This window comes from Nomascus leucogenys, chromosome 2, assembly GCF_006542625.1.
Source record: "Nomascus leucogenys isolate Asia chromosome 2, Asia_NLE_v1, whole genome shotgun sequence".
Classification (NCBI taxonomy): Eukaryota; Metazoa; Chordata; class Mammalia; order Primates; family Hylobatidae; genus Nomascus; species Nomascus leucogenys.
Window position 1 is genome coordinate 153,937,152 of NC_044382.1, and position 26,407 is coordinate 153,963,558.

Below are 26,407 nucleotides of genomic sequence, written 5' to 3' on the forward strand. Positions count from 1 at the left end.
CAGGAGGCTGAGGCAGGAGGATCGCTTGAACCTGGGACGCAGAGGTTGCAGTGAGCCAGGATTGCATCATTGCACTCCATCCTGGGAGACAGAGCAAGACTGTCTTAAAAAAAGAAAAAATAAATAAATAAATATACAGGACCACTTCAGTTGAAAGTAATGAGAGACACAGTGACTATCTGGTGAATCACTGGGAAAGATCCTCCCTTCAGAATCCTCTAAGACGGTGTTCCCCAAGGCGGGCTCCATAATGCCAACTCCAAAAGATCCTTCTCAAAGGAAAAACAGGTTTCAAGGTCAAGTGAGTTTCGGGAAATCTGAGAACTCTGTTTTCTATTGGGGATTTATTTGCATAGAAACATGTCATAGGCTGGGAATTTCTGCAGCAAGGAAACCAGCATTAAAAGCTAAACACAGAATCACCACACGATCCAGCAGTTCCTTCCTAGGCATCAGCTCAAACAGATACCTGTATGCAATGCTCATCACCGCCTCACAAAAGCCAAACAGCAGAAATAACCTAAGTGTTGGTCTGCAGATGAGTGGAAAACACAGTGTGGCATACCCACAGACAGAACAGGATGCAGCCATCAGAAGAAATGAAGTTCTCACACATGCCACGAACTGATGAACCTGGACATACCAGGTGGAGGAAGCCTGTCACAAGAAGTCACTTCTATGACTCCACTTACGCAAAATACCTAGAACAGGCCAACTCATAGGCACAGGAAGTGGACCATAAGTCACCAGGGGCTGGGGGAGGGGAAATAATGAGCGACCCTTGAAGGGTCTAGACACTTCTCCCATCTTTTGGCTTCCCTGGGCTACACTGGAAGAAGAATTGTCTCCGGCCACACGTAAAATACACTAACACTAACAATAGCTGATGAGCTTAAAAAAAATCTCATCATGTTTTCAGAAAGTTTACAAATACGTGTCAGGCTGCATTCAAACCTGTCCTGCGCCACCAGTTAGAAGAGGTTGATCTACAGTTTCTATTTGGGGTGATAAAACAATGTTGCAACTGGACAGCACTAATGGTTGCACAGCGGCATAAAGTAATCCCACTGAACTGCAGTTTTAATGATTAAAATCGCAAATTTTGGCTAGGCGCATTGGCTCACGCCTGTAATCCCAGCACTGTCGGAGGCCCAGGCGGGCGGATCACCTGAGGTCGGGAGTTCGAGACCAGTCTGGTCAGCAAGAGGAAACCCCATCCCTACTAAAAATACAAAATTAGCCAGGCATGGTGGCGCCATGCCTGTAATCCCAGCTACTTGGCAGGCTGAGGAAGGAGAATTGCCTGAACCTGGGAGGTGGAGGTTGCGGTGAGCTGATAGTACCATTGTACTCCAGCCTGGGCAACAAGAGCGAAACTCCGTCTCAAAAAAACCAAAACCAAACAAAAATAAAATAAAATGGCAAATTTTGTTAAACATTTTACCACAATAAAAAAACTTTTTAGGTGGGGTGCAGTGGCTCACACCTGTAATCACAGCACTTTGGGAGGCCAAGGTGGTTGGATCATCTGAGGTCAGGAATTTGAGGCCAGCCTGCCTACAGAGGTTGCAGTGAGCTGAGATCGCGCCATAGCACTCTAGCCTGGGCAACAAAAGCAAAACTCCATCTCAAAAAAGAAAAGAAGAAGAAAAAAAACTTTTTAAAAAGCATAAACAGGCCAGGTGCGGTGGCTCAGGCTTGTAATCCCAGCACTTTGGGAGGCCGAGGCGGGCGGATCACCTGAGGTCGGGAGTTCAAGACAGCCTGACCAATATGGAGAAACTCCGTCTCTACTAAAAATACAAAATTAGCCGGGCGTAGTGGTGCATGCCAATAATCCCAGCTACTCCGGAGGCTGAGGCAGGAGAATCCCTTGAACCTGGGAGGCTGCGGTGAGCCGAGATCGTGCCATTGCACTCCAGCCTGGGCAACAAGAGCAAAACTCCGTCTCAGAAGAAAAAAGAATAAACAGTGTTTCCCAAATTCCTCTGACCCTGAATCTTTTCTCACTGAATACCTATTGATTTTCTGCAGAAAAGTACCAAACACAACTTCGGAAATGATCTACACAGGGCCCAAACTTTGAGGCCCCCACCCAGCCACCAGTGGCACCAGCCCAGGTGTTTCTGCCACACAGGCAGGTGAGGTACTGAGGCAGCTGGTGTCATGCCCCCATTTTCCAGGTAGGTCACATCAGAGCCAATCCTGAGGGTATGCTCATTTAGAAACTGGTCATTCTCACGACGTTTTAAAGTAATATGATTCAGAAACAGGAAGCTGGAAGTTATTAAGGTTACCGAGCAAAAGGTCTTAATCTCAGGATAACTGCTCCCTCCTATTAGGAAGCATTTCCAGCTGACCCAGGGAACTGCCAACACCTTAAATTATATCCTGACATGAAATCTGACTTTCAGGCAACATTACTTATGGAAAAATTCTAAAATATCATAAAAAAAAAAAAGTAAAAGGCCAGGTAGAGTGACTTGAGCCCAGGAATTCGAGACCAGCCTGGACAACATAAAAAATGTCTCTATGGGGCCGGGCGCGGTGGCTCACGCCTGTAATCCCAGCACTTTGGGAGGCTGAGACAGGCGGATCACGAGGTCAGAAGATCGAGACCATCCTGGCTAACACGGTGAAACACCGTCTCTACTAAAAATACAAAAAATTAGCTGGGCGTGGTGACGGGCGCCTGTAGTCCCAGCTACTCGGAAGGCTGGGGCAGGACAAATGGTGTGAACCCAGGAGCCAAGATGTGCCACTGCACTCCAGCCTGGGCAAGAGAGCGAGACTCAGTCTCAAAAAAAAAAAAAAAAAAAAAAAAAAAAGTCTCTATAAAAAAAATAGGCCGGGCGCGGTGGCTAACGCTTGTAATCCTAGCACTTTGGGAGGCCGAGGCGGGTGGATCACGAGGTCAGGAGATCAAGATCACGGTGAAACCCCGTCTCTACTAAAAATACAAAAAAAAAAATTAGCCGGGCCTGGTGGCGGGCACCGGTAGTCCCAGCTACTCGGAAAGGCTGAGGCAGAATGGCGTGAACCCGGGTGGCGGAGCTTGCAGTGAGCCGAGATTGCGCCACTGCACTCCAGCCTGGGCGACAGAGCGAGACTCCGTCTCAAAAAAAAAAATAAATAAATAAATAAAATAAAAAATAAAATAAAACCAATCCCCATTCAAAGTGGCTTTCCTCAGGAGTGCTGTATGTCAGAAGCCTAAGATCAAGGATTTACTTGCTCCAACAACTCAAATGAAAATGTATACTTACAGCCGGGCACAGCGGCTCACGCCTGTAATCCCAGCACTTTGGGAGGCCAAGGCAGGTGGATCACCTAAGGTCAGGAGTTCGAGACCACCCAGGCCAACATGGCAAAACACCATCTCTACTAAAAATAAAAAAATTAGCTGGGTATGGTGGCTGGCGCCTGTAATCCCAGCTACTTGGGAGGCAGGAGAATCACTTGAACCTGGGAGGCAGAGTTTGTAGTGAGCCAAGATCATGCCACTGTACTCCAGCCTGGGTGACTGAGACTCCATCTCAAAAAAAAAAAAACAAGTACATCTACCACGTGTAACTTACCTTTGGCCCTGAGGGCAACATGCAAACTAAATGGAAAAGGAAAGTCAAATCCTAACGCACATTAAGTGAAAAACCAGGGTTAGTTTTCGCGTGATTGGTTTCACTTGATTGGCCTTTGAGAGCGGCTGCAACACCGCTCACTCTGCTCAGGGGCTGATCACCGGGCTCCTCCCACCTCTGGGCAGGTGATGACAATCCTGCCTGAGGCCGCTGGGTGGGACTTGCGCACCACAGCCACCACATGCGCCTCATTAATGCAAACGCAGCACAACTGTGACACCACCCCCCCCCCACTCCCGATGGGCTGAACCCCCGCTTCCACTCGGGCCTGCAGCAGCTTTATTAAGAGGGTGAATCCTGCACGGTTAATCTCCTACTGAGGGAAATAAAGCAAACCATTTCTCATTCCAGCTCATCCCATACGTGTATGAAATCCTACAAACTGGGAACGTTTCCACATAATTTTCAAATTCATTTAAAATGGCTTATACTCAATTTATGTTTAACGAACTTTTCAAATGAGAATTTGAAAGCATTACAAACACATCAAAAAACCACGGTGACTTTCAGCTTTCTGCCGACAATACGCACTTTTAAAATACCTTAAGAACCAAAGAAAAGCTCACTGGGGCAAAACTTTCATCCACACATCATGACCAGTGGAGGAGCTTTCAAAGTTGGCACCGGAGCCCGGAGGCAGGAGCTGTGCTGGAGGCCCTGCTCCCAGGTTCCATAACAGTAAAGCTCAACAGCCTCATTCCAGTTCTTCAGCAACAAGTGACCGAGAACAGGTTTTAATAATGAAAATCTCCCAAGTGCCCGGTCATTTATGAAACCTGGTGCTATTTAAAGCAGTTTTTCAATGTATAGAAGAAAACAAAACAGACATAGAATGTGAAAAATGCTACTTGCTCACCTTGGTGAGGGTGGGGGGCACGGAGCTTCCACAGTCTGAGTCCTCTTGGCATCGAGTGTCTGGAAATGGGCTATAAGCGCTTCCAGGTCTTCCTAGGGCAAGCAAGCAGGCACACGTGAGACTTGTTCCCAGGACCTGCCGCGGAGCCACAGCCCGCTCAGCTTTCCTCCAGTCAGTGTGATTCGACTGGGCTCAGTCACGTCTGTGAATTGTAACATACTGTGCCTGTGTTTGAAATGCAGAGTTTGACACATTCCAAAGTAACCAGAGCCTGACCTCAAAGGCAGTTTGCTTCAAGGGTAGATGTGTGCACCAACTATTATTTCACTCCACACCCTTAATGCTCCCCCTGCAAGACCTTCCACTTAGACAAGCCCATCGTGACTTCACCGCAGACACCCTCAGCACCTCTCAGAGCCCAGGCCCGGGCCGTCGCACCTGCCTGTCTTCCTCTCTGCGGAGCAGTGTCTCATATATTTCTCTTATTTGTTTCCTCCACCCCAACAAAATAATAAAATACGAGCTCCACCAGAGCAAGACTTGTGTCTGGTTAAAACACTGCCTGCACAGCAAGGGCTCAGCAAATACCAGCTGCAGTCTATCCGTGTAAGAAGGTCTCAACTTTTACTACCAACAAGAGTGACTCAAGGCACTGATGTGCCAGCACAGAGGGCAGCACTGGAACCCAGCGTTCCTGCGTCAGTCTCAGTGCCCATTTCCCAACATTTACGAGACACCCCCATCCACACCCGAGCCTGATATTTCAAGTTCCTCCTAGCCTTCAGGGTCCTTGTTGCAGCTACACACACCTGCAGACCATCTTCCCTCCCCCATACCCACCTCTCCAACCTCACCTCCCACCTGGCCTCACTCTCCAAGATACACCGGCGTCCTCTCCGTTCCTTTAATGAAAACGCCAGGTTCCCTCAGCCTGCCACACCCCACCTCGTGCTTCCTTCAGTCCACCTCTCATCTCGGGGTGACTGTCAGCAGGGTACACTGCTTAGTATTCTAAACTATGCAATATATAAAACACACAAGTTACAGAACTTTATCCAAGACACTCCTGTGTACCGTTCCCAGGGTAAGGAATAAAGTGTCACCCACATGTACCCACCCACACATTCCCTGAAGTAACCACTACCTGGAACTCGGTGATTAGTCTCACACTTTTATTACACATGTGTATCCCTAAGCAACATATAGTATTGTTTCACATTTTTAAATGTCATTAAATGGACTGGGCAGTGGCTCACGCCTGTAATCCCAGCACTTTGGGAGGCCAAGGCAGGTGGATCACTTGAGGTCAGGAGTTCGAGATCAGCCTGACCCACATGGTGAAACCCCGTCTCTACTAAAAAATACAAAAATTAGCCGGGCACAGTGGCGCACACCTGTAGTCCCAAACTACTCGGGAGGCTGAGGCAGGAGAATTGCTTGAGCCTGGGAGGTGGAGGTTGCAATGAGCTGAGATCATGCCACTGCGACACTTGCTCTGGGTGACAGAGCAAGACTCCATCTCAAAAAAATAAAAATAAAAAATAAAATGTCATTAAATGGTATCATATTGTATATTCTTTCAACTTGCTTTTTTTGCTCAACGAGGTTAAACAGTTCAAATACTAAAGTCTATGTACCAGGAAAGCTTTGCTGCTACTACTCGAAGACAGCAGTCTTTAACCTTGACTGAACCTCATCATCATTGGGTGACAGAAGAGCAAGGTGGTAGGGTCTGGGTGACGCCAGTGGCCTAGCCAGTGACAGCCTCTCCAAGGTGACAATAAGTTGCATGCTGAAAAGCCTGACTCTGCTGAGTCAGGCGGACTATGGCTGGGGTATAGGTAACACCACAGACAGAACTTGGCATGTTTGGGACACTAAAAGGCATTGTGGCTGGAGTGAGCCCAGGTAGACAGCTGGAAAGACAGGCAAAGGCCAGGACCAAGTGAAGGTGCGAACCAGGTGACCTGATACATGAGTTCTGTGGGAGCAGAATTCCAAGCTGTCCCCAAGGTCCCCCTTCCCCCAATAATTCCCAGGACTGTGAAAGAATGGGATACCACTATCATGTTTAGGTTGCATTACAGACACAGCTGAATTTAAGAGATGATTTTGTGTGGGTCTAGCCTAATTAGATGCCCAGTTATTTTAAAGGTTTGTTTTGAGGGTTCATTAAGATAACATACAAACCCCAGGCCTGACAGGCTCTCTCTCTTAAGGGAAGCTACCGTTACAATCACCTTAGTATTGGGCACTAGAGGGAGACATGAAGATGAGTAAAAATGACAGGTAACTGGCTGGGCACAGGGGCTCACACGTTGTATTCCCAGCACTTTGGGAGGCCGAGGCGAGCACATCACCTGAGGTCTGGAGTTCCAGACCTCTATTAAAAATACAAAATTAGCTGGGTGTGGTGGTGCATGCCTGTAATCTCAGCTACTTGGGAGGCTGAGGCAGGAGAATAGCTTGAACCTGGGAGGCAGAAGTTGTAGTGACCTGAGATCGTACCATTGCACTCCACCTGGGCAACAAGAGGGAAACTCCTTCTCAAAAAAAAAAAAGCAGAAAGCAGGTAACAGCTGGTTACTGAGTGCTTCCTTTCCGCCAAGCACCATTCTGAAGATGCCACACAGATGAACTGACTTCCTGTGCGACAACCCTAGCCAGCAGGTCATGCCACTGCAGTCCAGCCTAAGCGACAGAGCAAGACTCTGTCAAAAAAAAAAAAAGAAAAAAGAAAGAGCCTAAGAGGAGTGTGAGGGAAAAGTCCAACCCCATTATTTAAGAGATGAGGACACGGAGAGATCAATGACTCAGGAAGAAAAGGGACAAAGGAATGTGGTCAAGAGCTCCTGATTCAGGACATCTGGTCACATCCCAGTTTCATACCACTTCATGGTTCACCTGTTGGTCTGACTTCCTGTCAAATGGGAATACCAGTGCAACGGGAACTGACCTGGTTGTGAGGAGTAAAGCCCAGGGAGCTGTGCCTGGCGCACGGCAAGCCATAAAACTGCCCCCAGTTAAGGAATCCATGAGCAGCAGCCGCAGAACACTCAACCCCAAGTTCAGAAGGGATCCTCTTGCAGACCCTGGGCTGAGGACCAGAGGGAAGGAGACAACCGTGATGGCCGCCATCAGCTGCTATGGGATACCCCGTGGCTCCAGTGCCTTCTTCACTTAACCATCCGCTGCTCACTCCTCAGGGCTGCTGTGATGATTATTGCCCTCTTTCGAAAAAAGAGTGAGGTTCAGAAAAGTTAAGAGTCTTACTCCTAGACCACACATCTTGCAGAGGCAGCCCCAGGCTCAACCCCAGGTCGTCCTACACCAAACTCCTGCCTCTTCTCACCACCCCGACTCCCTTCAGAGGGAGGGACGAGAGGGAGGAAACCCAGAAAAACGCCCGTGACACCACACGACGAAAAGCAAGCACGTTAAAGGCGGCAGCTCCGAGAAGCGGACGGACACACGTGGAGACTCGGGAGGGGGCGGGTCCGTCTGGGCTGCCCGCACGCGGCGCTGGGGCAGTTCCTACCGCCTCCAGCTCTCCCGCAGGGCCGGCACGGCTCCCACGGCGACCCGCAACGCCGGGGGACGCAGAGAGTTGGCCGAGGCTGCACGGCCGCGACGTCGGGCCGCTAGGCCCGATCTGACCCGCTCACCTCCTCCTTCCGCGAGCGCTTAGACACCTTCTTCTCCATCTTGGCGGCCGTCTTCTCCGCGCCGCGGCCCTTCTTCTCCTTCTTGCCCTTCTTGCCCATCTTGCCGGGTCCCAAGCCGCGATAGGACACCAGGGGAGGAAACGGCGCGCGCTCTCCGCTCGGAAACAGGTGCTCGTGGGGCGGAGCTCGGCGCACAGAAATGGAGTCACTTCCGGCCCCGAGTTCGAGCCGCTTCCGGCGAGAGGTGCGGCTGGGCGCTTTACGAGGTTCAGTCTTGGAGTTCCGTCTTCGGCAGCGGCCTCGGGGACTTATGCAGCGGACTCTGCATAAGGCCCCGGAGAAGATGACCGGCCCCGGAGAACATGACCGGCCCCGGGCTGGGCGCGGTGGCTCATGCCTGTAACCCTGGCGCTTTGGGAGGCCTTGGCAGGCGGATCGCTTGAGTCCAGGAGTTCGAGATCAGCCTGGGCAACAAAGCGAGACACCATCCCCCCCGCCCCCTCGCAATCTCTACAAAAGAAAAAAAAAATTAACCGGGCATGGTATCTCGCGCCCAGTGGTCCTAGCTCCTCGGAAAGCTGAGGCGGAAAGATCGCTTGAGTCAAGGAGTTCCAGGCGGCAGTGCGCCCCTGCACCCCAACCTGGGCGACAGAGCGAGATCCTGTTTCAAAAAACAAAAAAGATGGCAGCTCCGGCTGGACATACCCGGGCCATGCTCGCCAATTCTCACGACTTGTGCCCCCACCTAGCTTGTCCCCGTGTCCTAGGAGACGTGCCCTCTGAGTTTTATTTTTTAATCTTTATTTTTTGAGGCAGGGTCTTGCTCTGTCACCCAGGCTGGAGTGCAGTAGTGCGGTCTCTGCTCGCTGCAACCTCCGCCTCCCCAGTAGATGGGACCACAGGAACTCACCACGTCCGGCTTTCTCTTGAGTTTTCCCAGGGTGCACGTGCACCCTGTTAAGGCACATTGCTTAGGCCTGTGTAGAACTGCCTAAGTGGGTGACTCTTGGGCTAGCCCCATTTTTTCCCCTCAGACCAATCAAATGAGTGCTTTTTTCCCAGAAAAAAATTTCACACAATTACAAGAATTTGCAGAGCCTAAGTAAGACAGTCCCGGCCGGGCGCGGTGGCTCACTCCTGTAATCCTAGCACTTTGGAAGGCCGCGGTGAGTGGATCATGAGATCAGGAGTTCGAGACCAGCCTAGCCAACATGGTGAAACCCCGTCTTTACTAAAACTACAAAAATTAGCCGGGCATGGTGTTGGGCATCCCCAGCTACTTGGGAGGCTGAGGCAGGAGAATCGCTTGAACCCAGGAGGCAGAAGTTGCAGTGAGCCGAGAGCAAGCCACTTCACTCCAGCCTGGGCAAAAGAGCGAAATTCCATCTTAAAAAAAAAAAAAAAAAAAAGACGGCCCCTTCCACCTTCCCATTTAAAATGTGCCAGACACTGTTAGGTACTAAGGACATGTCCTCAAATGTCCTAACATGGAGGCCTTTTGTTTCTTCATTGGTAGGCCAGAGCTAATGATAGCACCCTGAACGGGTACTCAATTTGTGGAGCCTGAGAAATAAAGATGGGTAAGATCCAAATCCCTGCTAGGAAATTGTACTCTAGGATTTGCCTCACATTACGTAAGAAATGGCAAAATCATCTGCAGTGCATGGATTGTTATGATTTGAAAGGGCAGAGTAAAAGTGCTTATCACTACTTAGAAGATGTCATCTTTGGACTGGTAATCAAGGAATAAGGCAAATTAAGGACAAGGATAAGCCAAAATTTGGCAAAGGGAAAGCATAAATCAGGAAATAATCTAGTTTATTACTTTGTGTGTGAGTCAGCCTTTAAAAGTTCTCTTAGGCCAGGCGCGGTGGTTCATGCCTGTAATCGCAGCACTTTGGGAGGCTGAAGCGGGCTGATCACGAGGTCAGGAGTTCAAGACCAGCCTGGCCAATATGGTGAAACCCTGTCTCCACTAAAAATGAAAAATAAAAAAAAATAGCCAGGTGTGGTGGCACACACCTGTAGTCCCAGCTATTCAGGAGTCTGAGGCAAAAGAATCACTTGAACCCAGGTGGCAGAGGTTGCAGTGAGCCGAGATTGCGCCACTGCACTCCAGCTTGGGTGACAAAGCAAGACTCCATCTCAAAAAAAAAAAAAAACAAAAGATGTTATCTTAGATCCAGCCAGGTGTGATGGCTCACGCCTGTAACCCTAGCACTTAGAGAGGCCAAGGCAGGCAGGTCACCTGAGGTCAGGAGTTTGAGACCAGCCTGACCAACATGGTGAAACCCCGTCTCCACTAAAAATGCAAAATTAGCCAGGCACGGGGGCATGGATCTGTAATCCCAGCTACTTGGGAGGCTGATTCAGGAGAATGGCTTGAGCCTGGGAGACAGAGGTTGCAATGAGCCGAGATCACACCACTGCACTCCAGCATGGGCAACAGAGCTAGACTCCGTCTCAAAAAAAAAAGTTACCAGCCAGGTGCAGTGGCTCATGCCTGTAATCCCAGCACTTTGGGAGGCCAAGATGGGCAGATCACGAGGTCAGGAGTTCGAGACCATCCTGGCCAACATAGTGAAACCCTGTCTCTACTAAAAATACAAAAAATTAGCCAGCCGTGGTGGTGGGCGCCTGTAATCCCTACTTGGGAGGCTGAGGCAAGAGAATCGCTTGAACCTGGGGAACGGAGGTTGCAGTGAGGCGAGATCACACCATTGCACTCCAGCCTAGGCAACAGTGCGAAACTTTGTCTCAAAAAAAAAAAAAGAAGAAGAAGAAGAAGAAGTTAACTCAGCCGGGCTCACTGGCTCATGCCTGTAATCCCAGCACTTTGGGAGGCCAAGGTGGGCAGATCACGAGGTCAGGAGTTCAAGACCAGCCTGGCCAACATGGTGAAACCCCGTCTCTACAAAAAAATACAAAAAATTTAGCCAGGTGTGGTGGCATGCGCCTTTAATCCCAGCTACTCGGGAGGCTGAGGTAGGAGAATTGCTTGAACCGGGAGGCAGAGGTTGCGGTGAGCCGAGATCGGGCCATTGCACTCCAGCCTGGGCATCAAAAGCGAAACTCTGTCTCAAAAACAAAAAAAGTTACCTTAGATCCAATCAATGACTAGTCACTGAGCAGCCAAGGAGGAATGATTTTCCAACCAACTCCAAGCCTTGTCCATAAACCTAGTTCTTTAAGAAGAAAAATGAAATTTGGGGAAATAATGAGAAGAAAAGATAGCACTGGTTGAAGGCCACCATGGTCTCCAGCACTGCTTGTAGGAAGCATGTGTGGTGGTAGAAAAAAAAAAAAAAAAGAGCCAGTTAGGAGCTGAGCAGAAAGGAGCTGGAGAATTTCACAGAAACCCAGCCTGGGCATCCAGGCATGATTATCGTCTATGATGAACTACAAAAGGCTAAATCCTCACTATTGCCCTGGGGAAACAGTTCTGTCCCCTCTAGTGTACTATGACTTTAAGAACATACCTAATCCTTTAATATTTTTCTAAAAATGCTGGGTAACCCTGAGGCAACGCACTTGAAGCAAAAAGGCTCTTCATTCACAGCACATCTGTCTGCAATACATTACAGTGGTGCCCACTTCAGGCCAGAGACAGGGAGAGCGTATGACCTATTGAAGATTTAGGAGCATCTGGTTGATGGGGGGTTTAATACTTTTATTATCTGAAAGAAGCTTGAAGCTAAATTAGAAGGCTCTTGGATTAGAGGTGTCATGGTGATTTACTTGAGATTGAAATTCTCATACTGAGAAAGACAAGGAATAGAACATCTAAAATGAGATCAGATCCTAAAATAGTCAAGAGATTAAGTACAAGGCTCTATTTTGGTAAAATTCACATTGTTGAAACTTTAATGGATTATCTTTAATCTATACCTGACTTTTAGAGTGTATCTTTTGTGTGATCAGGCGCCTTCTGCTGCCTCCAAGTTGAAGTGCAGAAGAGAAAAAAAAATCTATTACTGATAGATTAAATTGTAGGAAAATATGCTAACTTCTAATTATCCTCACCACAAGTAAATCAATGTGATTGGAAGGTTCTTTCAAGTGCGGTATGGATTACGTGGCTCTTTGCACGTTTCCCAGCAGGAAAGTGGGAATAATGAACTAGTTCACCTATTACACAGGATTCTTGGGAAAATCAAGTGAAACAATAATAAAGCTTAGGAAAGTAAAAAAGTAAAACACAAAGGTTTTTTTTTTTTTTTTTTTTTTTGAGACAGAGTCTCACTCTATCACCCACGCTGGAGTGCAGTGGCACAATCTCAGCTCACTGCAACCTCCGGCTCCCAAGTTGTTACCTCAGCCTCCCAAGTAGCTGGGATTACAGGCATCTGCCACCACACCCAGCTAATTTTTGTATGTTTTATAGAGATAAGGTTTCACCACGTAGGCCAAGCTGGTCTCAAACTCCTGACCTCACGTGATCCACCCGACTGGGCATCTCAAAGTGCTGGGATTACAGGCGTGAGCCACCATGCCGGCCTTACTTAATTTTTCCTACTTCTTTGAATCCATTCCAGAGAGAGGAATAATAAGATTTCCAACTATAATCAGGGATTTATCTATGTGTTGCTTATATACAATAAACTGTATATATTTCAAGTGTGCACAGGTGGCTGGGGTGAGGCAGGTGGGTGCTGAGGAGCCAGAGGGATCTACAGTTGTCCCCTGCCCTATAAGAAGGGCCACCCACTCAGGAAGGGCCTCAAGGGATGACGAGAAACGAGTATGGAATTTGTCAGCCTTGAAGTTCCAAATTGGAAACCTGGAAACATGTGTCCCATCTTCTTCATGAAGATTTTCCAATTTTTTTCTTTCTTTTTCTTTTTTTTTTTTTTTTGAGACCGAGTCTCACTCTGTCTCCCAGGTTGGAGGTCAGTGGCGCGATCTTGGCTCACTGCAAGCAGCTCCGCCTCCCGGGTTCACGCCATTCTCCTGCCTCAGCCCCCCGAGTAGCTCGGACTACAGGCACCCGCCACCATGCCCGGCTAATTTTTTTTGTATTTTTAGTAGAGACGGGATTTCACCGTGGTCTCGATCTCCTGACCCCGTGATCCACCCACCTCGGCCTCCCAAAGGGCTGGGATTACAGGTATGAGCCACCGTGCCCGGCCGATTTTCCAATGTCATAGCATAAAGCAATAAGTGATGTTCTTGTAATTAAAACAATACATTAAACTGTAGAATTTAATATGTATTAATACTATCAAGGTCTGGCCAGGTGCTGTGGCTCACGCCTGTAATCTCAGCACTTCGGGAGGCCGAGGCGGGTGGATCACAAGGTCAGGAGATCGAGACCATCCTGGCTAACACAGTGAAATCCCGTCTCTACTAAAAATAGAAAAATTAGCCGGGCATGGCGGCATGTGCCTGTAGTCCCAGCTGCTGGAGAGGCTGAGGCAGGAGAATGGCATGAACCCGGGAGGCGGAGCTTGCAGTGAGCTGAGATCGCGCCACTGCACCCCAGCCTGGGCGACAGAGGGAGACTCCGTCTCAAAAAAAAAAAATACTATCAAGGTCAAATAAAAATATAGAGATGGATCTCTAAACACAACATCTTGTATGGGAATCATAGAATTACATTTTGAGGTATATCCACAGGTTGGGGCGAAATTCAGCAAGTCCAAAGAACAAAGAGAAGGTTGGGGGTTTTATTAAAAAGAGAAATGTGGCCAGGCGTGGTGGCTCATGCCTGTAATTCCAACACTTTGGGAGGCCAAGGTGGGTGGATCATTTGAGATCAGTAGTTCAAGACCAGCCTGGCCAACATAGTGAAACCCGTCTCTACTAAAAATACAAAAGTTAGCTGGACCTGATGACGTAAGCTTGTAATCCCAGCTGCTCGGGAGGCTGAGGCAAGAGAATTGCTTGAACCTGGGAGGCAGAGGTTGCAGTGAGCCAAGATTATGCCACTGCACTCCAACCTAGGCAACAGAGTGAGACTCCGTCTCAAAAATAAAAACCAAAAGAGAAATGTGGCTGGGCGTGATGGCTCACACCTGTAATCCTAGCACCTTGGGAGGCCAAGGTGGGCAGATCATTTGAGGTCAGGAGTTCAAGACCAGCCTCACCAATATGGTGAAACCCATCTCTACTACAAACACAAAAATTAGCTGGGCGTGGTGGCACACACCTGTAATTCCAGCCACTCGGGAGGCTGAGGCAGGAGAATCGCCTGAACCCAGGAGACAGAGGTTGCAGTGAGCCAAGATTGCGTCACTGCACTCCAGCCTGGACCTGGACGACAGGGCAAGACTCAGTCTGAAAAAAAAAAAAAGAGAGAGAGAAAGAGAGAAATGTTCCATAATGTTTCAAAATAAAACTCATTGGCACTAGCAAAGTCTTTGGGAGCTGGTTGGTGAGTGAGGGTGGTAGAACTAGTCACAGAGTCACAGCACGGCGCTTCAGCAGCTACTGGGGCAAAGCTGGTCTTAAGGTGACAGCAGGACATCTTGGCAGCTGGCTTGCAACAGAATCCCCGGCCAAGGGCTTTGTGTCCCGGGTACTTTTCTTTCCTTGTCTCTCAAATGTAATTTAGCTGGATATGACGAGATAACTCCAATATATACCATCAGTTTTCACAACATATGTGTACACCCTGAAACCACCACAATCGCCAAAATGAACATTTCCATCAACCCGAAAGCTTCCTCATGCGACTCTGTAATGTTTTCTCCCCGCCTGTAAACGCATCTCCGAGCAATCTCTAATATATACTCTGAAACTGTTGATTGGCCGGGCACCATGGCCCACGCCTGTAATCCCAGCACTTTAGAAGGCCGAGGTGGGCGGATCACCTGAGGTCAGGAGTTTGAGACCAACCTGGCCAACATGGCAAAACCCTGTCTCTACTAAAAATACAAAAATTAGCTGGGTACGGTGGTGCGCGCCTGTAATCCCGGCTACTAGGGAGGCTGAGGTAGGAGAATCACTTGAACCCAGGAGATGGAAGTTGCAGTGAGCCGAGATCGCACCACTGCACTCCAGCCTGGGTGACAGAGCGAGACACAGGCTCAAAAATAAATAAATAAATAAATAAATAAATAAAATGAAAAGAAACTCTTGATTAGTTTGCATTTTTCTAGGGTTTTACAAAATGGAATCCTACAGCCAGGGACAGTGGCTCCCACCTGTAATCCCAGCGCTTTGGAAGTCCAAGGTGAGTAGATCACCTGAGGTCAGGAGTTAAAGACCAGCCTGACCAACATGGTGAAACCCCGTGTCTACTAAAAATACAAAAATTAGCCAGGCCTGGTGGCACATGCCTGTAATGCCAGCTACTCAGGAGGCTGAGGCAGGAGAATTGCTTGAACCCGAGTGGCGGAGGTTGCGGCGAGCCGAGATGGTGGCACTGCACTCTAGCCTGGGTGACAAGGCTAGACTCGGTCTCAAAAAAAAAGAAAGAAAAAGGAATCCTACAGGATGGACTCTTTTGGTGGCGGAGAGCTCTGGCTTCATTCCCTGAGCCTCACTCTGAGATTCATCCGTGAAGGTCCTGTGCGTGAATCAGGAGTTCATTCCTGTGCGTTCTGAGTCTGGTGAATATACCACACTTTATCAAGGCTGCTGGTAAAGCATGTTTGGGTTGCTGTCTTATTTAGAGCCTGCAAACCCTTGTAACTGTATGAATTTTTTTTTCTAGGAAATGAGGCCACAGCATTCATTTGATTGGTCCAAGGGGAAAATGTCCAGCTAGACTCCCAGCAGTTTTTCTGTTGCTATCTTGTCACTTTGGTTGTCTGAAACCCAGCCTCTAGGAGGTTCCTTAAAAGGCTTATGGGGACCAGACGCAGTGGCTCATGTCTGTAATCCCAGCCCTTTGAGAGGCTGAGGTGGGTGGATCACCTGAGATCAGGAGTTCAAGACCAGCCTGGCCAACATCGCAAAACCCCATCTCTACTTAAAATATAAAAATTGGCTGGGCTGTGAGATTGCCTCCCATAGCACTGAGCTGATTTCTGTGGCTCCTCAGGTCATGGGGGTAGGGTGATGCCTGCTTCCGTCTTACCCTTTTGGGGCAGAACTCCTGAAATCTTGGCTTAATCTGGGGAGTTCTCTCTTAGAACCCACCTTGGACACCCTTGGATTTGATGACGTTTTTCTTGCCCTCGGAGGCTGTCAAAACCAAAGGTTAGTATGGCAAGACTGGGTCATGCGTGAAAGTAAAAGCTGTCTCAGAGCCCAGTGGCCTGTTTCTGTTGCTACTTTCCATTAAGGTCTGATTTGGTAATTCCTTACTAGCTTTCAGATGCCTTTCTGATGTTATTTCAACATTTATCCAGTATTTTTCAGTCGTTTTGAATGACAGTAATGGTCCAAATAACTTGTGTCTACCATATTCCTTAAAAGGCAGCATTGCTTCGTTTTTAAATGGTGGGTTTTGAGGAGGTTTTTCTGAGACGGAGTCTTGCTCTGTCGCCCTGGCTGGAGTGCAGTGGCATGATCTTGGCTCACTGCAACCTCTGCCTCCCGGGTTCAAGCAATCCTCCTGCCTCAGCCTCCTGAGTAGCTGGTATTACAGATCTGCGCCACCACACTCAACTAATTTTTATTTTTTTAGTAGAGACAGGGTTTCACCATGTTGGCCAGGCTGGTCTCGAATTCCTGACCTCAAGTGATCTGTCCGCCTCGGCCTCCCAAAGTACTGGGATTACTGGCGTGAACCATCACACCCGGGTAAATGAAGTTTCTTGTTGTTGTTGTTGTTGTTGCTGTTGTTGTTTTGAGATGAAGTCTCACCCTGTCACCAGGCTGGAGTGCAGTGGTGTGATCTCGGCTCACTGCAAACTCCACCTCCCGGGTTCAAGGAATTCTCCCGCCTCAGCCTCCTGAGTAGCCGGGATTACAGGCGCCCACCACCATCCCTGGCTATTTTTTTGTATTTTCAGTAAAGACAAGGTTTTACCATGTTGGCCAGGCTGGTCTCGAACGCCTGACCTCAAGTGATCCGCCCACCTTGGCCTCCCAGAGTGCTGGGATTACAGGTGTAAATGATGTTTTTTAGTGTGTAATTAATATATACTCATTTTCAAAATTTGGAAAATGCAGATGAGTATAATGAAGGAAATCTCACAGTCACTTACAGGCTTCTCTGCTGCACGCCAACACTCTCGACACTTGGGGGTATTTCCTGCTGACCGATCTTGAGCAAAGGTCCGTGCTGTAGCATCACTCATCTTAGTGTTGTGCACAGGGCCTCCTTCCTTCTTGCTGTATCTGTGTCTTCTTTATCACTGATCTCAGAAGGAGCACGTGAGGATTCAGAATATTCTGTAAGACATCCGATGCAAAGATAGGGAAGAAGAAACTACCAAAACCTAGAAAATAGCACAGAAAATGGAACAGAAGATAGAAGCTATGTCGGAAATGCTAACTGCAAACTAGAAAACAGCTTTATTTATTTATTTATTTATTTATTTATTGAGATGGAGTCTCGCTCTGTCGCCCACGCTGGAGTGCAGTGGCACAATCTCAGCTCACTGCAACCTCCGTCTGCCAGGTTCACGCAATTCTCCTGCCTCAGCCTCCCGAGTAGCTGGGATTACAGGTGCACACCACCACACCTGGCTAATTTTTTGTAGAGACGGGGTTTCACGATGTTGGCCAGACTGGTCTCCAACTCCTGACCTCATAATCCACCTGCCTCGGACTCCCGAAGTGCTGGGATTACAGATGTGAGCCACCTCGCCTGGCTAGAAACAGCTTTTAACGTCATATCAACAACAGTGAGCCAATGATTGGCTCTGAGGAAGCCACGGACCTTGTGTGCTCCCTATGTGAGACTGCAGGTTTGTGTCTGTCTCCCAGTGGGTGTGTTCCCTGACCCTACCCAGACATAGCCAAAGCCTTGCTTTCCTGCATGCAGCAATCAGAGATGCCAGACCAGAGGAAATACAGCAATCAAAGCAGGCAAACCTGTTGCTAAATGTGTTTTTGAAAGAGTAAAACTCCTTGGCCAAATACTTCAAGACACTGATGATTCTCAAAGTAAGTAGATTTTGAAAATCCTATACTGTCAATATTTTGAGCATCTGGCATCTTAACCCAGGAACGAGCTGTTTTCCAGCCTGATAATCCCACAGTCAACAATGTCTGCTTAGCCGGGCGCGGTGGCTCCCGCCTGTAATCTCAGCACTTCGGGAGGCTGAGGCGGGCGGATCACAAAGTCAGGAGCTCGAGACCAGTCTGGCCAACATAGTGAAACCCCATCTCTACTAAAAATACACAAAAAATTAGCCAGGCGTGGTGGTGTGCACTTGTAATCCCAGCTACTCGGGAGGCTGAGGCATGAACCCAGGAGGCGGAGGTTGCAGTGAGCCGAGATCGCACCACTGCACTCCAGCCTGGGTGACAGAACAAGACTCCGCCTCAAAAAAAAAAAAAAAGAGAAGAAAACACACACACACACACACACACACACACACACACACACACACAATGTATGCTTAGGGTTCACAGTGGTAGCCCCTGAAATTCTGGCTGCCTAGCCATGGAACTAGTTTGCACTGAAACCCCCTAATTCTAAAAAAGAAGGGCTTTTTTTTCTCATTGTTCCTACACAGACTCTCATCATGAACCATCTGGAGAAGGCCAGATGTTTACATTTCACGGAAATGTGGTCCTGAAACCTTCATTCTGAGTGCAGAGCTAAACACATCCTCCTATTCTTGGCAACACTAGTAAATGATGCATCACCAACAGAGTAGGTGAAATGCAGCAGAGACATCTACGCTAGAACCTGACGGTTGCTATGTTGTAAGAAGCATGCCCAGGTTTACACTAGGACGCTCGGCTGGAGCACTGGTTCACTGCTGTCCAACATTCCAAAGACATACCAGAAATAACATTCATATTATCTGATTTCCAAGTAAGTCAGGATGTTCCTACTAACAGCCCTTCCTTTTATGGTAGCAAGAATACTCTAGAAACTTAGTGCATTGTGATAATTCACGTGCTGTGGCTCTCTTCCAGGAGATTTTAATCTCCCTCTGGCCTTGTCTTATTCACCTTTATGTTCCAGGACAAAAATGTTGGACTGTTTGTTAGATGTTAATAAGTGGGCTGGGGGCGGTGGCTCACGCCCGTATTCCCAGCACTTTGGGAGGCCACGGTGGGCGAATCACAAGGTCAGGAGTTCAAGACCAGCCTGCCCAATATGGTGAAACCCCATCTCTACTAAAAATACAAAAAAATTAGCCAGGCGTAGTGGCCCATGCCTGTAATCCCAGCTACTCGGGAGGTTCAGGCAGGAGAATTGCTTGAATCCGGGAGACGGAGGTTGCAGTGAGCCAAGATTGCGACACTGCACTCCAGCCTGGGCAACAGAGCAAGACTTTGTCTCAAAAAATAAAATAAAATAAATAAAACAGTGAATGAAGGCTGGGCATAGTGGCTCACACCTGTAATCCCAGCACTTTGGGAGGCCGAGGTGGGCGGATCATGAGGTCAGGAGATTGAGACCATCCTGACTAACACGGTGAAACCCCGTCTCTACTAAAAGTACAAAAAATTAGCCAGGCGTGGTGGCAGGCGCCTGTAGTCCCAGCTACTTGGGAGGCTGAGGCAAGAGAATGGCTGAACCTGGGAGGCGGAGCCTGCAGTGAGCCGAGATCTCACCACTGCACTCCAGCCTGGGCGACACAGCAAGACTCCGTCTCAAAAAAAAAAAAAAAAAAAAAAAAAGATAAAAAGAAAAGGGCGGGGAGAAAATTACAAAGTACCTTCTTAATGGTGGGGAAGAATGTTACAAAGTGTCTTCTTAAGGGGGGTGGGAGGAGAATATATCCTATCAGTTAGGGTGGGGCAGGAACAAATCACAATGGTGGAATGTCTCCAGTTAAGGCTATTTTCACTTTTGTGGATCTTCAGTTGCTTCAGGCCATTTGGATGTATACATCCAGGTCACGGGGGATATGATGGCTTAGTGTGAGCTCAGAGGCCTGACAACACTGCACTCCAGCCTGGGCAACAGGAGTGAGACTCCGCTTCCAAAAAAAAAAAAAAAAAACATTAGCAGGGCATGGTTGTGGGCGCAATTCCAGCTACTCAGGAGGTTGAGACAGGAGAATCGCTTGAACCCAGGAGGCAGAGGTTGCGGTGAGCCAAGATCGGGGCACTGCACTCCAGCCTGGGTGACAGAGTGAGACTCTGTCTCAAAAAAAAAAAAAAAAAAAGGCAATGAATAATGGCCCCAATGGCTCATAACGAGGTGCAGGGAACATTTATCCAGCATGGTCAGAGCAGGGAAATCTTGTAGTTGGTCAAATATTTTAGTTGGTATAATGTGCTGTACACAGATCATCTGTTTTCAAAGACTAAGAACCTTATGGATTTGATACAAAAACTCAAGTGGGATAAAAGTGAAGGTTTAGAAAGATCTCACAAAGGCACACAGGACTGGTAAATAACTTTACAAATGATGGAATGAGAGAAGCCAGTTCTGCCTGCATTTTGGATTAGACACAACTTGTGTCTCCCCTGGGCAGGACGTGGACTGCATAGCGCTCAATAGTCTCACTGCAAATCTGTAACTCTGACTTTTAACGTGCCCATTAAAGAATTTGCTGTCAGCCAGGTGCGGTGGCTCACGCCTGTAATCCCGCACTTTGGGAGGCCAAGGCAGGCAGATCATGAGGTCAGGAGATCGAGATCATCCTGGCTAACATGGTGAAACCCCGTCTCTATTAAAAATACAAAACAATTATCCGGGCGTGGTGGCGGGCGCCTGTAGTCTCAGCTACTCAGGAGGCTGAGGCAGGAGAATGGCGTGAACCCAGGAGGCGGAGGTTGCAGTGGGCCGAGATTGCGCCACTGCACTCCAGCCTGGGCGACAGAATGAGACACTGTCTCAAAAAAAAAAAAAAAAAAAAAAAAAAAAAAGAATTTGCTGTCAGAGCCAGTCACAATGGCTCACACCTGTAATCTCAGCACTTTGGGAGGCCAAGGAGGGCGGATCACCACAGGTCAGGAGTTTGAAATCAGCCTGGTCAACATGGTGAAACCCCATCTCTACTAAAAATACAAAACTTAGCTGGAGGTGGTGGCAGGCGCCTGTAATCCTAGCTACTTGGGAGGCTGAGGCAGGAGAATCGCTTAAACCCGGGAGGCAGAGGTTGCAGTGAGCCAAGCTCACGCCATTCCACTCTAGCCTGGGCGACAAGAGCGAAACCCTGTCTCAAAAAAAAAAAAAGAATTTGCTGTTGGCTCTCACTCTGATTCATAACTCATATTTGCCTATATTTCTTTCTTTTTTTTTTTTTTTTTTTTGCTGTAGCCTGGGGTGGAGCAGAGGGGACTGCTGTAGCCAGGGACCTGGAAACACCGTCAACACTGAAAGTAAAAACACAAATTTGGTTTTTCCAGGGAGCTGCTGGAAACTGACCCAAGGCAACAGCAAGGTGCAGGTGGAATTACTGAGAGGTTGTGGAGGCCTCCTGCTCCCCTCTCTGCTGCCAGACACTCTATGTGGGGCCCCCCAAAACGTGCCTGGCACCCCAGTCCCTCACAAGTTCCCTGGATATGGGGAAATTGTTGACTAACGACTTTATAAGTCATGGACATTTCTTGGCCGGGTGCAGTGGCTCTTGCCTGTAATCCCAGGAGTCTGGGAGGCTGAGGCGGGTGGATCACGAGGTCAGGAGCTCGAGACCATCCTGACTAACACGGTGAAACCCCGTCTCTACTAAAAAATACAAAAAAATTAGCCGGGCTTGGTGGCGGACACCTGTAGTCCCAGCTACTCAGGAGGCTGAGGCAGGAGAATGGCGTGAACCCAGGAGGCGGAGCTTGCAGTGAGCCGAGATCGCACCACTGCACTCCAGCCTGGGCGGCAGAGCGAGACTCTGTCTCAAAAAAAAAAAAAAAAGTCATGGACATTTCTCTGCAATGTCTGCTATCAGGGATATGTAAACTCTAACAGCCATGAGAAGCCTTACTGGACAGGTGTTGCAATGGCCAAAATCCAGAGCATGGACAGCACTACACACCGGCCAGGATGTGGCGCATCTTTTCATGTAAGTCATAATTTATCCAAAAACAGAGCACCTCCGTGATGCCAGGGCTGTGCAGAGGTTGGGATACAGCGGGTGGGTGCCTAGAAGCCAACTCCCGCCTTCCAGGAAGTATGGTTAGGGGACGTACTCACCCGGACACCGACGTGAACCTGCAGCCTCCCCCGGGGAGCACGCATGGGTCCCAGTTGCCTTAGAGCCTGATCACGGATGCTGTTGCCAAGGCAACGTGAGGGTAGCCCTGGCTCCTTGATCTTCCTGGTGGCTCTGGGGTATCACGACCGAGATGGGGATATTTCAGGCCAGGGCAGCAGCCGGCCGGCAGGGGGCGACAAGCACACCGCCGATGAACAGTTGGCTCTGCCCAGGTGCCACGGCGTTTCCACATTAACATTCGTTTAATAATAATAAAAGAATAAGCAACGAGAGAGAAAGCCAGAGATCTACGTGACTAGACTTGCTGCATTTCTAAATTACCAGGTACGACATGAGCCGAGCATCCGCCCCCTTCCCCTGACCAGGCCCCCATTTCTGACTCTCCACTCCCAGCCCTGGACAGGAGACAAGGGTCAGACATGGTCTGGACCTGCCAATACACTCCTTGGTAATAGTATGTTTAAAGTAGCGAGTGGCAATCTGTTCTCTCTCTCTCTCTTTCTCTCTCTCTTTCTTTCTTCTTTCTTTTTCTCTCTGTCTCTTTCTGTCTCGCTCTCGCTCTCACTCTCGCTCTCTCTCTCTTTCGAAGCAGGGTCTCGCTCTGTCTCCCCGGCTGGAGTAGTGCGGTGGTGCGATCTCGGCTCACTGCAGTCTCTGTCTCCTGGGCTCAAGCAATCCTCCCGCCTCAGCGTCCCAAGTACCTGGGACCACAGGCGTGTACCACTATGCCCGGCTAATTTTGTAATATTTTGTACAGAGATGGGGTCTCATTATGTTGCCCAGGCTGGTGTCAAACTCCTGGGCTCAAGCGACCCACCCACCTCGGCCTCCCAAAGTGCTGGGATCACAGACGTGAGCCACCGCGCCCTGTCAGCGTTTCATTCCCTCTTAACATCACATCACTTGGGTCTGTGGTCCAGGTGCGCGGGGGTGGGGGTGGGGGTGGGGGCAGCGCAGGCCGGGTTCAGGAGGGCGCGGCTCAGCAGCAGCCGATGGAGCTTTCCTGGGGGCTCCTACCTGGCCGCCAGCTCCAGGAGCCAAGCCAGGGGCTCTTCGAGACATGGTCCCACCAGAGGAGAGACCGAGCCTCGGAGAAATGAACGCCCTAGACCATGGGACTCCCACCCCTCACCCCACCCGCCACGCCTCCCAACTTCTCGGCCTGCAGGGTGGCGCAAAGCCTGAGGCATTATTCAGCTTCCTTAGGCCCGGTTGGCTGATGCAACACAGCTCGGAAGTTGAGTCCAAGCACCAAGCCCGCAATGTCTGCGTCGGCCGCCAGGGGTCAGTCCTCCCGCACAGAAGGCGGCCTCGGCAGCCTCGCAACCACAGGATGCAAAGGTTGCATCACCCTCGCGGGGACTAAGAGGAAGGATGGGAAACAGCCCGCTCCTGGCAGAGCCCTTTGTCAACGTCAACAGAACCATCTGGCGTCCTTTCTGGTCGCGGGCGTCAGAGCTGGCTGCTCCGGCACTCAGCCAGGTGGTTGGTCCCCAGGCAGCCGCTGGGGCCCTGCCACCGGGTCTCACCTGGCCGAGAGGGAGTCAGGATGCCTTCTGAAGCAATGTCCGGAAATCCCAAATTCATTCCTACCCCCTGGTCAATAATGTACAAGAAGCTACATTCCTTTTTTTTTTTGAGATGGAGTCTCACTCTTGTTGCCCAGGCTGGAATGCAATGACACGACCTTGGCTCACTGCAACTTCTGCCTCCCAAGTTCAAGCAATTCTCCTGCCTCAGCCTCCCAAGTAGCTGAGATTACAGGCGTGCGCCACCACACCCAGCTAATTTTGTATTTTTAGTAGAGACAGGGTTTATTTATTTATTTATTTATTTTTTTGGAGACGGAGTTTCACCCTTGTTGCCCAGGCTGGAGTGCAATGGCATGATCTTGGCTCATGACAACCTCTGCCTCCTGGGTTCAAGTGATTCTCCTGCCTTAGCCTCCCAAGTAGCTGGGATTATAGGCATGCACCGCCATATCCGGCTGATTTTTTGTATTTTTAGTAGAAATGGGGTTTCTCCATGTTGGTCAGGCTAGCCTCAAACTCCCGACCTCAGATGATCCACCTGCCTCGGCCTCCCAAAGTGTTGAGATTACAGGCGTGAGCCACCGCGTCCGGCCTTAGACAGGGTTTCTCCATGTTGGCCAGGCTGGTCTCAAACTCCAGACCTCAGGTGATCCGCCCGCCTCGGCCTCCCAAGGCATTGGGATTACAGGCGTGAGCCACTGCACCTGGCCATTGAAGCTACATTCTTGTTCCAAAGTTTTCAGCAGGGGCTTTGGTGCAGACATAGCAATCCTTTGAGAGGATTAACGGAGGGAAGAAATAGTACCTGGTATTCCCACTGCTCTCACCCACAGCCCTGGGATCCACCTCCTCTTTACCGCCCGGGCCACAGAGAGCACACGTGGGCTCCTTTCCATTTGCTAGCCCGACCCAGCAGTGGTCACCGCTGGAGCCCTGAGATCCCACCAAGGTGTTCTGCCCAGCTCTCCTCATCCACAGAGGACAGAGGGGGTCAGGGAAAATAATATGAATCTGACGTTGGGGACATTTGCAACCCGTGGAGTCACCGGCACCTGCTGTCTCTTCAGTGTCTACGGAGATCAGTAAATGACTGTTTGCTCAACTGTTCTGAAAACAAATGAGGCAGAAACGATTTTGTTTTACTTCCTGCCTGGTGAGAGAAATGATTGCCAAGAGCTCAGGCCAGGAGCCGAGGGTTTGCTTTTCATCCTAATCTTCAAGGTGGCCATCTTTAAAGGATGTGGGAGGGCAACAGCTGAGCTCTGCTTCCTGCAAAGAGAACCACACATGCCCCACAGTGGAGCTCCCAGTCCAGCTTTCCTGTGTCTGCCTTCTTCCCTCCACTCACGCCTTCCTCCCTCTGCCCACACGTCCTTCACCCTCTCCCCACAGGCTCAGCCTTTGGGAGCTATTGCCTGTGGCTCTTTGATCATTTCCTTTTTTTTTCTTTAAGACGGAGTCTCACTCTGTCGCCAAGGCTGGAGTTCAGTGGCACCATCTTGGCTCTCTGCAACCGCTATCTCTCAGGTTCAAGTGATTCTCCTGCCTCACCCTCCTGAGTAGCTGGGATTACAGGCGTGAGCCACCATGCCTGGCTAATTTTTATATTTTTAGTAGAGACGGGGTTTCACCATGTTGGCCAGGCTGGTCTTGAACTCCTGACCTCAAGTGATCCACCCGCCTCAGCCTCCCAAATTGCTGAGATTACAGGTGTGAGCCACCGCACCCAGCCTCATTTACTTGTTTTGATAATTTTTTTCTTTTGGAATAATCGTAGGTTTGCAGGACAGCTAAGATAGTTTCTGAAGTTCTCTGGTGATCATCTTCCATACAATGGTACATTGGTGAAAACTACGCAACCAACATAGGTATATTGCCATTAACTAAACCCCAGACCTGGTTTGGATTTCCCTGAGTCTTTTCCTACTTACATCCTTTTCCTGTTCTCATCCAGGATCCCATGCAGGAGACAACATTGCATTTAGATGTGGTTCACTTTTCAATACAGAGATTTTAGAACCTAACCCTTCTCACCCTGTGTAGCTCCAGGTGTGTGGCCTCCTTCTGCTGCTGGGAGGAAACGCACCGAGTCGTGGTGCTCAGTGACACCCTAAATGCCCTGGGACCCTGTGAACCCCAAAAATATGAGACAGGTCTCAATCAATGAAGAAAGCTTATTTTGCCAGGTCAAAGACAGGCACTGTGACACAGCTGAGTCAGGGGAATAGAGCCTGGAGGAAGGGAACCGAGAGACTGCCTAGGACTAAATCAAATGTAAGGGCCGGGAACAGTGGCTCACGTCTGTAATCCCAGAACTCTGGGAGGCCAGGCGGGCAGATCACCTGAGGTCAAGAGTTCAAGACCAGCCTGGACAACATGGTGAAACCCCGCCTCTACTAAAAATACAAAAATTGGCTGGGTGTGGTGGTGGGTGCCTGTAACGCCAGCAACTAGGGAGGCTGAGGCAGCAGAATCACTTGAACCTGGGAGGCGGAGGTTGCAGTGAGCTGAGAACGTGCCACTGCACTCCAGCCTG

At 49.3% G+C, this 26,407-nt stretch overlaps 1 protein-coding gene across 13 annotated transcripts in view; it reads right to left on the reverse strand.

Annotated features, from left to right (window-relative positions):
* The window catches only part of KLHDC4 (kelch domain containing 4), a 62,341-nt gene extending 53,982 nt beyond the window's left edge, over positions 1–8,359 (reverse strand). For 12 of the 13 annotated variants that reach the window (XM_030819883.1, XM_030819882.1, XM_030819861.1 and 9 more), the window contains exons 1-2: positions 8,160–8,359; positions 4,495–4,586 (exon numbers count right to left, since the gene is read on the reverse strand). In XM_030819883.1, the coding sequence (XP_030675743.1) occupies positions 4,495–4,586; positions 8,160–8,258 (191 nt within the window). In that variant the 5' untranslated portion in view covers positions 8,259–8,359. The remainder of the gene's footprint in view (positions 1–4,494; positions 4,587–8,159) is intronic. The other variant, XM_030819910.1, reaches the window with a different exon arrangement.
* Positions 8,360–26,407: the final 18,048 nt, after the last annotated feature.